The 14,635-nt window shown below is 39.5% G+C and overlaps 1 protein-coding gene across 1 annotated transcript in view; it reads right to left on the reverse strand.

The window, feature by feature from the left end:
• The window catches only part of LOC143880688 (ABC transporter D family member 1-like), a 135,078-nt gene that overhangs the window by 64,483 nt on the left and 55,960 nt on the right, over positions 1-14,635 (reverse strand). The window contains exons 9-14 of the mRNA XM_077383679.1: positions 11,658-11,896; positions 11,239-11,543; positions 10,719-10,830; positions 10,473-10,631; positions 6,872-6,971; positions 6,683-6,791 (exon numbers count right to left, since the gene is read on the reverse strand). Of these exons, the coding sequence (XP_077239794.1) occupies positions 6,683-6,791; positions 6,872-6,971; positions 10,473-10,631; positions 10,719-10,830; positions 11,239-11,543; positions 11,658-11,896 (1,024 nt within the window). The remainder of the gene's footprint in view (positions 1-6,682; positions 6,792-6,871; positions 6,972-10,472; positions 10,632-10,718; positions 10,831-11,238; positions 11,544-11,657; positions 11,897-14,635) is intronic.

The following is a 14,635-nucleotide window of genomic DNA, read 5'->3' on the forward strand; positions in this document are numbered from 1 at the left end:
TTCCTGATGCTCCAGCAACGATTGTCGCTGAGCAATCTGTGTGTAGGTCACAGAGAGAGAGGAGGTCAGCCATCTCTGATGACTATGTTGTCTATCTAAACGAGTGTGACTACGACGGTGAAATGGATGATGATCCACTTTCATTTGGTCAGGCCATAAATAGCGACCGATCAGCTCAGTGGCTTGAAGCAAGGTTTTAAATCTCGGTTTCGGTTTCGGTTTCGGTCATCACCGAAACCGAAACGTTTCGGTTTCGGAACGAAATTTCGGACGAAATCTTGTAAAAATTTCACCGAAATTTCGGTGAAATTTTGGAAATTTCCGAAACGTTTCACCGAAATTTCCGAAATTTCACCGAAATTTTGTACTTCACCGAAACGTTTCACCGAAATTTCCGAAACGTTTCACCGAAATTTCCGAAACTTCACCGAAATTTCCGAAATTTCACCGAAATTTTACCGAAACGAAACGTTTCGGCCGAAATTTCCGAAACGTTTCGGCGAAGTTTGGTACTTTTCCGACTCACAGTGAATTTCGTTTCGGTTTCCACCGAAACCGAAATATTTCGGCCGAAACGAAACGTTTCGGCCGAAATTTAAAACCATGGCTTGAAGCCATGAATGATGAGTTGCTCTCGATGGAAAAGAACCGTGTCTGGGAACTCACCGAGTTACCTAAAGGGGTCAAGCCTGTAGGCTGTAAATGGGTCTTCAAGACCAAAAGAGACTCTAAAGGCGGTATTGAAAGATATAAGGCCAGACTAGTCGCTAAGGGGTTCACTCAGAAAGAGGGAATAGACTTCAAAGAGACTTTCTCTCCAGTATCAAGGAAAGACTCTTTGAGGATAGTCATGGCTTTGGTAACTCATTATAACTTAGAGTTACACCAGATGGATGTGAAGACTGCTTTTTTAAATGGTGATCTTCATGAAGATGTCTATATGATTCAGCCTGAAGGTTTTAAGGCTGAGAGCGAAGAGCACCTAAGCTGTAGGCTTAAAAAGTCCATTTACGGACTTAAGCAGGCTTCTAGGCAGTGGTATCTGAAATTTCATGAGGTAGTGTCTAGTTTTGGGTTCAAGGAAAATGCTGTAGATCAATGCATATATCTTAAGGTTAGTGGGAGTCGATTCATCATCCTAGTGTTATATGTTGATGATATACTACTTGCCAGTAGTAACCTAGGCATGCTGAAAGAAACAAAACAATTCCTCTCAAGGAATTTTGATATGAAAGATCTTGGTGAAGCTTCCTATGTTATAGGAATAGAGATTCATCGAGATAGGACTCGAGGATTGCTGGGATTGTCTCAGAAGACCTATATAGAAAAAGTCCTTAAGAGATTCAGCATGGAGAAGTGCTCCCCTAGTCTTGCCCCTATAGTTAAGGGTGATGTATTCAGTCAGTTACAATGTCCCAGGAACGCACTGGAACGGGATGAGATGAGACATATTCCTTATGCTTCCGCTGTTGGTAGTCTCATGTATGCTCAGGTCTGTACCCGTCCAGATATTTCATTTGCAGTTGGCATGCTTGGTAGATACCAAAGTGACCCAGGTCTGGATCACTGGAAGGCAGCCAAAAAGGTTATGCGTTACCTGCGAGGGACTTCAGATTACATGCTCACATTTAGGAGATCGGATAGCCTTGAGGTGATTGGCTATTCTGATTCCGACTTCGCTGGTTGTCGGGACACCCATCGGTCCACTTCTGGTTATATTTTTATGCTTTCAGGAGGACCTATTTCTTGGAGAAGCGTCAAGCAGAGAATGACGGCTTCATCCACTATGGAGGCAGAGTTTATTTCATGTTCGGAGGCTTCGGCTCATGCCTTATGGCTGCGAAATTTTCTTTCAGGGCTTAATTTGATTGATTCTATTGAGAGGCCGCTGAAACTTCTCTGTGATAATTCCGCTGCGGTTTTCTTTTCCAAGAACAACAAGTCTGGAGACGGCTCGAAGCATATAGATCTAAAGTATCTTGTTCTGAGGGAAAGAGTTCAGAATCAGCATGTATCTGTGGAATACATAAGCACCGCACTTATGTTGGCGGATCCCTTCACTAAAGGCTTGTCACCAAAGCTCTTCAGAGAGCATGTAGCGCGCATGGGATTGGTTGACACTTTTGATAGCCTATGATAGTGGGAGTCCGCATTTGGTATTGAGATACACTATTGTGATCACATTATAATTTATGATTCTGATATATATGATTATTTTCTACCGCTCCATTTCGTGCACATTTTGTAAATGGATTGTTAATAAGAGGTAGAATGTGTCTGTATGACTGTTTTGGACCATGTTTACATCTTATGCATGTATGCTTTTACATTCCTATTAGTAAGAATTACTAATAATATAATCATGGGGTAGGCTATTGGGTAGAGTTGGTGACCCAATGGTTACATGGTTTATTGTTGGTAGTTTTTGCTAAACGGAATGTTGGTTTATTATCTAACTAATTTAAAGTTATGATCCTTATGTTTGGCTCAAAGATCTTGCTAGCCAAGTGGGAGAATGTTAGGAAATAATCCTAACGGTGGATGTGGCTTTTGCAAGATCGATGGTCAAGATCATTTGGTTAGTTAATTGGTTTTGTGAAAAGTCATTAATGAAAAGACTTTATGTGAAAAGGTATGAACGTAAAGAGAGGTTTGGGGAGAGGGATGGGCGTGATGAGGAGTCGCATCTCTTCCCACAAACGCTTATAAAAGGGAACTCTTGGGTCCTATTTGCACACAACAAATTCGTTTTTAATCTTTGAGAATCCACGCTTGAAGAGAAAGAAACCGGTTCCCATCACCGACGGTTGTGTAGCGAAGAGAAACTCAGAGAGAAAGAAAAACCCAATTCATGGCTTCCGGTATGTTTTATTTTTCATTTCAATTCAATCCCTATTGTTCTGTAATTTTCTCAATGTTGAATCGCCAAGATCTGTTGCCTCTTACATTAAGTCCAAAGACAACTTGAGGAGCACATACGGCCTTTTGTTGGTGATGCATCTGAGGGGACCCATCCTCGGAGCGGTTCGTTAGTATATCTGGGTTCCGTAATCTAAAAACCACAACGTCCCTAACTATAGACGGGTGGGTGAGAAAATGAAAATGAAAAAGGAAGGAAAAGAAATGCGAAAAGCAAGAGTGCCTTGGGGGTAGCCGTCTCATGACACTCGAGTCACACGTGTCACTTCTAGTAATATGTACTATTTTAGTTGTTAATGTTAATTGAATCTCTTATCACCTCTATTTATAATTGTCTCGAAAATAGTTAGTTTAAATTGCTAATTGCTCAAGCACATTTACCTCTATTATATTTGTCTTGTAAAATGTTAGTCTTAATCTGTCAATTGCTTAAGGAAATTTTATTGCAAAAATTCAACTCTATCATTGTTTCCTATTAGCATGTTTTGAGCCGTTGTATGATCTTTGCTCTAACCTTATTTACATTATAGGTTTTGTTGGTGGGGATGAAGGAGCCTTCCCCAATGAGAGGCCTAGGGCTACGGGGAGCGCACGGTTTGAGAGTTGTAGTTAGAAATGACAAGTCATGTCATTTCGTCGTGGTCTTTAATTTGCTTATTTGGAATAATTTTTCATAGATGGAATAAATTTACTGGTGATGATGGAACCATGTATAGTGACTTTAAATTATGAAATAGAAGTTATGATGATGGAACCTTGTATAGTGACTTTAAATTATGGAATAGAAGTTTATGTGGTTATTTTAGTAACATGGAATCAAATGGTAATTGAATACCCTTGGTAATTAATTGGATCTTTCTATCTCTTTAAAAAAAAATATTTGGTGATTTTTTATCATGTATTTTTGCTCGTAGCGACTCGACGGATTCGAGTCGTTACGGAAACCATCACCCAGTGAGGCTAGGTCGACGGGGACACCGTCGCCTGTCAACCGACCAACGATGGGAAACCATCGCCCGAAGAAGATAAGCCATGAAGCTGGAAAACATAAGATGAATGTGTAAAAGCTACGCCAAGAACACGAAGAGAAGAAACAACTGAAGAATGAAACCGAGACTCGAAGAGTGGTGAAATACATCAAGGAAAAGGCAACATGAAGAAGACGAAGAACAGAATCCCCAACAATACTCCCCCTCGGGCGAGACTACATGAGCCAGGAGATAACAAGATAAGAGAAGACAACAAGGAAGATACACCAAGACAACACTAACAGTTCCTCTCAAGAAAAGACAACAAAAGAGGACAACCACAAGAAAAAGAACATAACAACACTCCCTCTCAAGTTGAAGGGCGAGAACCTTCAACTTGAAAAGAAAAGAAGACAATCAAGGCACTACACCTCTCTCACACATTTCATCAAACACTTGGTGGGTACCTCGGATAGGAAGAGAAGGGCCATAGAGGCCAAAAAAATATAGAAAAGAGAAAATAAAGAGATTGAGAGTTGAGATTTGGGGACAGAAAAGGATTTTGGGAGTAGATCTACACAAACACAAGCCATAAAGGCCAAAAAATACAGAAAAGAGAAGAATAAAGGAATTTGGAGTTGAGATTTGGGGTTTTGGGGAGCAGATCTAGGATTTTGGAGGATGCCAAAAGGGATTTGGGAAGAAGATTCTTCTCAAATGAATCCAAAAGAGAATGAGAGGAGAAGTTTAGGGATGTGCAAAAGGGTTTTGGGATGCCTAAAGGAAAGATTTGGGGTTTTGAATGGATTGAGATTCAAAAGAATCTCAACAAGATCAGATCTGGAGCTTCTTTTCTATTTTTCTTGAAGATGAATAAACCCCTTTAGTGGAGGGTTTACAGAAAAACAAGAAGGAGGGTGTGGAAGGGGTGAGCACAAGAGGTTGTGGGTGGGCCCACGCATGCGAGACAAAGAGAGTCGGAGGGATGACACACGCTGGATTGGAGGTTTGAAGCTCGCGGGATTGGAGGGGTCCTCTTACGGCGGGATAGAGTTGCTAGAGAGAGATGTCGAGAGATGAAACTGTGGGGAGATTTTAGGGTTTCCACTAAAATATGGAGACAAATCAGAAGAAACGATTGCGAGAGATGAAAATCAAAGAGAATCTAGGAGGAGAAAAATTGTAGGGTTTTGGAAACAAGGATTTTATTGAAAGGGAGTTGCGCACGAGGGAATACGGCAACCCAAAAAAAAAACGAGAAGGGAAATCTAGGAGAGGCGTGCGGAAACACAAACACAGAGAATGGAGTGAGGTGAGATGACTCTCCTTCCTCTTCCTTCCCAAAGGATCTTTGCTCTAATACCATGTTAGAAATGGAGTTAGGGTTAAAGAGAGGAAGAAGAAGAGGAATGGAGAGATGGAGAGTCTCCACTAGGGAGCTCCTCATGTAAATGATGTATAAAATAGGGCAACAATGTACAATGACTGTAAAACCCCTAAGACTACAAGTAATGACTAAACTACCCTAATACATGTTATTCAACAACATCCTAACATTCAGTGGATTCCATCTATGACTGACAAAAGATGGGGAATTAAACAGAAATACATTAACAAATAGCCAAGTATAATTGGGGAAGATACATCATGTTTGCATCATGGGCACGGGATTTGGAAACCATAAGTAATGAAGAAATACATGTCTAAAGATGTGACAGACACAAATTAAAATAAAAAATTAACTCCCAAAAATGCCACATTAAAAGGGAAAAAGAAATTTATAGGTAAAGCAATGAAAATGGATGCATGTCTAACTATAACCTTCAATAAACATAAGAGATCTAATGGCAAAACCAAAACACTTCCCTTGAGTGAAGATAACTCATGAAGATATTAGGATTTATTTCCGCATTATTTAGTTTCTAGTATTTTTATTTCCATGTTATTAGTTTATAGGATTTTATTTTCCGTGTTATTTTTAGAAATTCTTATTTTAGTAGGTTCCTATCTTTTAGGTTGTTAATTGCCTATTTATAGGCCTCTTTACAACTTTGATTGTGAACTTTGATGATTAATAAAGATTGATTGGCTTCTCCTCCCTAAAGGTTTCTTCTCCTCCCTCTAACTTCGTCTTCTTTTCTATTCTTCTTCTATTCTCTTCTTCCCCTATTCTTCTAATTCTATCCCCTTTCATCTATTTCTCTCCCCTTTCTTCTATTTCCCTTCCCGGTCCTACATCAATAACTAGATACAGCATTCCTACAACCTCCAATGCAACAACTAAGGGATAATGCAAAATACACCTATCGACACACGGTAGGACATTGGGCTATGTTACATGGATTCTTCTAAATAGGCGAAGAATCCATGCTGGCCACGTCTCGGATTACTTACAATTACCGCATGTTTTAAGTTTTATCCATCCTAATAGTAAGTTTTTTATATTTCTATATGAAAATAAAACGGTATATTTACTGAACCTACTAAAAAAATTCTAACGGATTCATTAGCCGACCCCAACTAGTTTGGGACAGAGGCTTAATTGAGTTGAGTTGAGTACTGTATATTTATAAATTATAATTAAAAAATGTATTACTGATGCAACATAGCTATTGGGAAACTGTATGATCTCTTTATCCCTGTTCCTTCTTGTCTAAAATACCTCTGGCAAATGCCAGGGTACTAGAAATCAAAACAGGTAATATCAAGTGACCAATGCAAAAAGGTAGACCGGAAGTTAGCCATAGAACTCTAGCATGGATTAATGGAAAATAAATTCAAGAAAAAGGAGTTGCCTAAGTGAAGGTGCAACAAAAGAGTTTGCAGCACTTTGAACAACACTGATGAAAGTTAATCGAATAAAGGATGCCTTGTCCTGCTCCAAAACATACTTTACGCCAGTCCCTATGAAAATTCAATAAAATTACATGTCAGGATTGCTTGATTTGTAACATTTAGAGTAGATAATAAACTTGTAAGCTTACCGTTCAAAGAAGCAATCCGATCTGAGATCCATGTCCTAGACACAACAAGTAATGAAATTGCAAATAACTGTGCACCCTGTTTATCAAGCAGTGTAGGCACCTGCAGAAGGAAGCAAAAACAAGGTAACTTACCTTTCTTAATTCTTGCTTAGTAAGAGAAATTAACTGAAGACTAATGTATCGTATGTCAAACCATTTTGTATAAAAAATCAAGTCTTCAAAGTGATTTGGGAAGGAATGGAACATCAAAAGAGAAACCAACTGAATATATAGCTTACTATACCCAGGTAGAAATAGTCTAGATCATCAATTAAATCTTAAATAAGATAGTAATTCTATGATAGGCAGGAGTGGCCTAATTCTGGCAGATGAAGGTGCATCTCTTTCCACTTCTTCTTTTTTGGTGTCTGTGGTTCTCTTTTTCCAGTAGAGAAGAAAAATGTATCAGAGGATGTTTCAAATGATGTATTTGACAATGAGGGAAAGGAGGGCTTTTCTTCCCATTTTAATCTATTGATGACTTTCTTGAGGACCATATTTCTCCCTTTCGTTCCTTTTCTCAGGTTACCTGTTAATGTCCATCCTTCCCATGGATAGGTGGCGGCTTGCAGGTGAATTTTCCGCATTGTTGGTGGATAGCTCTAGCAAGTCCTCTGAGGAACTTGGCAGTGAATATAGAAGGATACAGAAGCACTAATAAAAATGGTTAATGCTAGTCATTCAGGCAATCTAGATGCTCTGAAGACGGGGTTTGTTCTAGGAGTTAAATTTGCAAGGAAGGAGAACCAGGCAACCGAACTTTTAAACAACCTAGAAAAAAGACATGGCGAAGAGAAATTACAGCAAAACAGGGGGACATTTTTGTGAGTGGAAAGGTAGAAGGCAGTTAAAATAGCTGGCGTCATACATAAACTATGAAGGGGAAAAGAAACAAAGGATGGCCAAGGAGAACAAGGGGAAGGAGGCTCAATATCTAGATTCCAATGAAGAGTGGGACCTGAAACATCAGAGGCAAGGGTCTTAGGAAGACAAAAGAGAAGTGAAGAAGCCATACTTTAAAAGAAAAATCAAAATTTTAATAGTAACAGAATTCAAAATGTAGTTTGTGACGATGGTATAAATAAATCAGCTGCTCGCCGCCCCTTGAATCAATAAGAAAACAAGTGCTAAGTTTTTTTAATGGCGAGATCAGTAAATAAACTGAAATGAAAGAAGAGACATTTCTCGTTCAGCACATAAAACCCACAATGCTCCGCTTCAACAAATGAGAGTTTTCGATGGAACCGGTGAATCAGGCTAGCTGGTTAGATGCGTGGGACAGTGAGCTCGTAGGATGTAGGTAACATAGGACCTGCTCGAGGAGGAACGGTATAGATGGACTGATCTCCATGTAACTGGTTTGGCTGGCGGCATCATTATAATATGGAATAAGAAAAAAAAAAACACATCAAGAAGTGATAAAAGGGGTCACAGTATTGATAAAGTTCTCATCAGTGGGTAATCGCTTTAATTGGGTTCTGATTGGGATGCATGGCCCATAATAATCTAAAAGTAGGGGGAAATCATGGCTGAACTTAATGGAATAACAGGCAGTTGGCCCATCGAATGGTGCATAGGGAGACTCTACAACACGCATTCTCCATAGAAAGAATGGTAGGAGCAGAATAACAAACATTCAAATGAGAAAATTCCAAGATTTTATCAAAAGAAAAACACTCATTGATCTTCCATCAGGTGAGTTCATTTACATCGGCAAACAGACAGCAAAAGTTAGTGATGTGTAGGTTGGATAGGTTCATCATATCTAAATAATGGAAAGAAAACTTTCTAAAAGTTTGTCAAATGCTTTACCGAAATCATTTTCCGATCGCTCCTCAATTGTGCTAGAGTTGGGGCTGGACAGGTGCCCAAAGTCCATTCAAATTTGAGAATGCATAGTTAGACACGTGTGTGTATGCGTGCAGGTTCGTTTTGTTTTTTTTTGTTTTGGTGAGTGAGTGGGTGGCTGCGGAGGGGGGGTGAAGGAACTGCACATAAAAGATATAAGTCGGCTACTGAAGGCAATAAATAAAGTTGAGGAAGTCATTTTGAGGTTCTTCAAAAACCTCGGTAATGAGAGTGTGGAAACCCAATCTAGATGGTGTGGATTTCAAATAACTTCAATAAGAAGGAAAGTTAGTTGGAAAGAGATTTGTTTTTAGCATTGAAAGGGACAATGCTCCAAGTGGGAACTTAAAATGGAATTGGTGGCAATACTTTAAAAATCATGAGAGGACGCACCAATAAGGGAATCAAGGCTATTTTTATCACCCTTATTTCGAAGAACGGAGGAGCAGTGGAAGCAAGAGATTATCACGCATTTAGTTTGGCAAATAGTTCACACAAACTATGGGCAAAGTATTATATATTAGACTAAAGTGGTGTTATCAGAGATGATTGCTATATTGGTAGGCATATCATGGACGATTGCTATTTTATATTATGGATGATTTCAAACAATTTCTTCCTTGTTATTGCTAAAAAGGAAACAGAATGATTTCACCAGCTTGTCCACTTTCCCAATATCATTGGCAAATCTACAAAGAGCTAAGATACAAGCCTGACTTGAAGTCTTGAACTCCTGCATCGATGCATTGTGCTTTTGAAGAGTGTGAAGATGGAGAGGCCTTATATTATCTTGAATGTTATAAGGGATGAATATAACTATTTCAGCAGCTTCGTCCATTTTCTCAGTACACGATGGGATATCTACAAAGAGCTAAGATACAAGACTCTCTTGCACTCCAAGATGAACGCATTGTGGCATTGAAGAGCAGTGAATAAATACGCGGATGTGACGCGGAACGTGGCTAAGAAAACATCTTTGTCGACTCTGTGCGGACGCGGACAAGAACGCATTTGACGCGGTCATAACTCAGGAGAGTCAAAGGAGTTTTTATTGACATATAGGGCAAAATGCGGAATGCAGATGCGGTGCAACACGGAACGCGGCCAAGGTAAAAGGAAGTCGAATCGGGCGAGTTCCGAGTCGAGTCGACGAGTTTTTAAACACTGTTGGAGAGCGTTAGTCCAAGATGCCATTGAGGCTTGAGAGGGCCCATGTGATGAAATATGGGTAAACAGATTTTCATTCAAAATCATTAGATTCCAAACGTAGTAGTAAGGGTGCTACAACTTACAAGCCTATCAATGGCGTTGAAGTATGCCACGTAAATAATTGGAGGAATTGAAAGTTTACAGTAAAATCTTTGCTTTGTCCATGGTTTGACTTTGATAAAGTTATTCACATATTTACGGCTATCCTAGTGTGTCCTGATCAATAATTCAAATGAGATGTTCAACTATATTAACGAGACAAAGATAAATGCATGAGATGGTGTACAGATTTGAGTAAATGGGTCCTGCAAATGTAACTGTTCTAAACATCGTTTTTTCCCTTCTTTTTTTTGAGGCATAACTGTAGAAGTAGTCTGATCGTATTCTGAGCACTATAGCTTCCAAAACAAATAATATCAGCCATTTTGAGGTGGTCAGATGTTATGTTCTAACTCAGCCTTCCAAATAAGCCAAAACATGAATAACAACTATAGGTATTGCTTACCAATACTTTAAACATTGCAGCAACTCTTAACGACAATGCCCTTGGAGCATTCTGTAATTGTGGAAGAACGGCCAACGGAATCTTCAGATCCATAGACGGAGACTTTGCTATTACCTTCGGTACATATGAATGTGCTTTGGAATTGGAGAAAGCATTGCCCTGCCAAAAAATGGACGATAGTCCAACAATGACAATGCAGAAGTTCCAGTAGCCTCTAATACGAAAAGATGAGAAAAACCCTCAGACCTTTATATTGGAAGCAAAAGCTCTTTGAACAGCCATTGCATCACTCTGACGGACTGTTTTGGGTGACTTGAAGAGATCGGGTCCCGCTTCAGTAGGGACTGGAGATTCATCCCTAATTTTTCATTAAAAGGTAAAATTCATATGGCTATAGCTCACAACAGAAATTGAAACATAGAATAAAAAAACCAACTAAATACAACCTCTTGTGGTGAACAAGGTTTGAAATTTTGGTTTCGGTCTCAGCCGAAAATGAAATTTCGGTGGAAATTTCGGTGAAAATCGTATAATTTAAATTTCGGTTTCGGTTTTAAATTTCGGTCCCAGCTGAAACCCGAAATTTCATCGGCTGAAATTTAAAACCATGGTGGTGAACACTCCATCCGCCATCCCCATCCAAGGAGTTTCCTTCAGTAGGGACTGGAGATTCCTCCATAATATTTTCAGAAAAGGTACGATTCATATCGGTATAGCTCACATCAGAAATTGAAACAAAGAATACAGAAAACCAACTACATAAAACCTCTTGTGGTGAACACTCCATTCGCCTTCCCCATCCAAGGACAAAACCATGTTGTGAAATGCAACAAGCGCAGGGCGATGTGATATGGTAATACACGAAGTCCCCATTGCTCGAACTTTAGCACAGAAGCGTTCCTCCATATCTGTTGTGACGGCACTAGTACACTCATCAAGAATTGCAAACTTAGGTTTATGATAGAACAATCTGGCCATCCCCAATCTCTGTTGCTCTCCAAGAGATAGTTCATCGCCCCAGTTTATTTCCTGGTCAAGTGGATAGCGCTCCAACAAATACTCAAGGTCAACCTATAAATAACACAAATATGCATGTTTACTCAATGATTTGTAGAGTGCGAGATTAATGGTTCTTAATATGGTTAAGAAATGACCGAACAAGAGAGGTACAATGGATGACATTACATTTTTCAACGACTCGACCATTCCACTATGTGTTAGTGGCTCTGTCTCATCGTTTGTTGTAAGAGGATAAATTAATTGGTCATGAAGTGTTCCAACAGCCATATATGGTCTTTGTGGAACATAGAAAATCTCCTTATTGAGATCAGAACCAATCCCAGGTTTTACAATCGAGCCAGATACCAGTGGCCAGAGGCCTCCAAGAACTCGAAAGAGTGAGCTTTTGCCACTTCCATTAGGACCTTTTGAAAGAAACACAAGAAAAGATAAGTTCTCATACCTAGAATCAGAAAATGTGCATGCTCGTGGATGTGGTAATAGATGTCAATTAGAATTCTAAATTCTTAGGATACAAACAGTTCCAGATTGCAATTTAAAAAGATCCATCAAAGTAACCAAAATTTATTATTTCAAATGAAAAAGTTATACAATAAGCAGTTCAGATTTCATATAAAAAAAATGTCTGAAGCAAAATAATGCATGTAAGAGCCATGGCCCACCAAGGATTGGCATGCACGGCAGCCATGGCCCGCCAAAGGACTCGTGTGACCCCTAACCTTAGGGAGACTTCTTTTCAATTTACATTTAGCATCGTACGAGGGGTTCTGGGAATTAGAAGATTGAAGTTGATAAAGATGGGACTTTGAGGAAAATGGATCTGGAGATATGGGGAAGATTGGATTCAGCTCTCGAGAATAGTTACTGTGGAAAAATATCGAGAAGACTTTGGAGATTGGACCCTGTTGAATGGGTAGAGATTTAGAGGACCTAACAATGCAAAGCTGTATTATATCAAGATTACATCTCTTTCAAAAAGTGGCTCTTAAGACTAAGTTCCCTGATCTGTTTCTGTTGACATCAGATAGGGGGTGCCTAGTCAAAGACTCGCTCCAAAGGGAAGACCGCGACATTAGATGGAGTGTTCGGTTTCCCATGAAGTTTTTTGATAGGTATAACGAAAGTGTGGCTAGCCTCATGGAACTGCTAGACTCGATTTGCGTGAAAAGAAATGGGGAGGAGAAGAGGTTGTGGGTCTAAAAATCAAGTGGAAATTTCTCGATTTACCCTTTCTATCAGTGCATGATGCCAGCTGCTTTTGTCTCGCAAGCAAGCAGAGCTTGGAGACCCCTTGCTCCCACTAAAGTTTGTACACTTTCTCCTGCGTGCCTCAACAAAATTCTAATGGAGGTTCATTTAAGAAGCCAGAGGAAGATTATTATGGACCATTGTGCTCTCTGCTGAAGGTGGGAGAGACCATGGATCACTTGTTTATTCAGTGTAGGCTCACTTGGGCAATTTGGTCATGTGCTCCAGATATTCAAGGTCAATTGAATTCTACCAGCTCATATCGAGGATCTTTTCAGGAGTTGGTTCTTCACCCCATGGCCTAAAAGGGGTCAAGTTCTATGCAGCTTAGTGTTGATGGCGGTTGTATGGAGAATTTGGAAAGAAAGGAACAATTGGGTGTTCAAAGGAGTCTCTAAAAGAGTCCATAGCTACCTAGGACGGATGTTTTCGGCTCTTGTCTGAGGGGCGAGTGTCTTGCCAGATTCTAGATGTGTCACGGAGAATGTGCTTAGAAGATTGTGGGACGAGAACTGATTTAGCAAAGTTCCACAGAGCAGGATAACCCCTAGATGGTCACCTCCCCCACTAGGCTTCTTGAAGCTCAACTTCTATGGATCAGGCTTAGGGAATCCTAGGCCAGATGGAGTTGGCAGGATTCTCCGTGAGCATAGTGAGACCTCTAGGTGGGCATTCTCGGGCCCGCTAGTACAGATTGGTGGCATTAATACAAAAATCCAATCTATAATAATTGGCATTAGTTTGCCGGAGGCTAGGGATATGAATAATGTTATAGTAGAAGGCGACTCCAAGAATGTCATCAACTGGTTAGTCAAGAGATCAAAATAATCTAGGAGATGTGCAGACGCAGTTGAAGAAATCGTGGATAGAACGGGACATGCAGTCAAATTTCAGCATGTTTCGAGATTGGAGAACAAAGAGACAGACCAGTTAACTCGCTCAGGAGTTAACAAAAATGCGTTGGAAATCTTTGATCCCCCCTCCCTGGTAGGATTGAGTTGCAATGTTTCATTTTTATTTTGGCAGTTTTGTGCTGACCATCTTGGCTTTCTCTTTTTTTTTAAAGAATATATTAACCATTAAAAAAAGGTTATCTGGACATGTTAGAAGTTGGTTTGTGTTAAAGTGGGAGGGCTTAAATGAGGGGTAATTGTGTCCTTTCACCTAACATTACGTAAGCTCTGTGTGTGGGTGAGTGCGTGTGTGGTGGTGGTTGGGTGTGTGTGTGTGTGTGTGTATGTGTGTATGGGGGGTGGGAGGGCAAGGTTTAAATTTCCGTTTCGGTCACAACAGAAATATAAACATTTTGGTTTCGGTTGGAAATTTCGGTGGAAATCCTATAAAATCACGAAAATGTATGGAAACAGATGAAAAGGTACAATTTTATCATTAAACTTAAAGAAATGACAGAATAGGCACAAATACATAGTTAAAAAAATATCACATAAGCAAGACATCCATCCACAATGGTTTAATAACGTTGAAAACCTAGTGGCATGCGCATGTCTGATATTGTTATACATACCACATTTCAAACATAATCCATATAAATACTTTTACATAAAACATAAACCACATTTCTCATGCAACTAATATAAATACAATTTATAAATCATAACACATACTGATATAACATTCCACTAATACACTTATGATTTTGATTTCGGCATGCGTTTCAATTTCGATGATGATGGAAATAGAATCATTTTGATCATTTTGTGTCAATTTCGGTGGAAAATTAAAACCATAGATTGAGGTTTATTTATGGATGTTTATATGAATTATTTCGTGCATAATCTCGTGGTTTCTTTCCCATACATGTCATTTGGGTTATTTAGGCTTGTTACTATCAGTCATCTTGGACTGAAAGTAATCTGTAAAATCCTTCTCGAGAC

This window comes from Tasmannia lanceolata, unplaced genomic scaffold, assembly GCF_043159265.1.
Source record: "Tasmannia lanceolata isolate RefF3 unplaced genomic scaffold, GAP_Taslan_0.1 ptg000002l, whole genome shotgun sequence".
Classification (NCBI taxonomy): domain Eukaryota; kingdom Viridiplantae; phylum Streptophyta; class Magnoliopsida; order Canellales; family Winteraceae; genus Tasmannia; species Tasmannia lanceolata.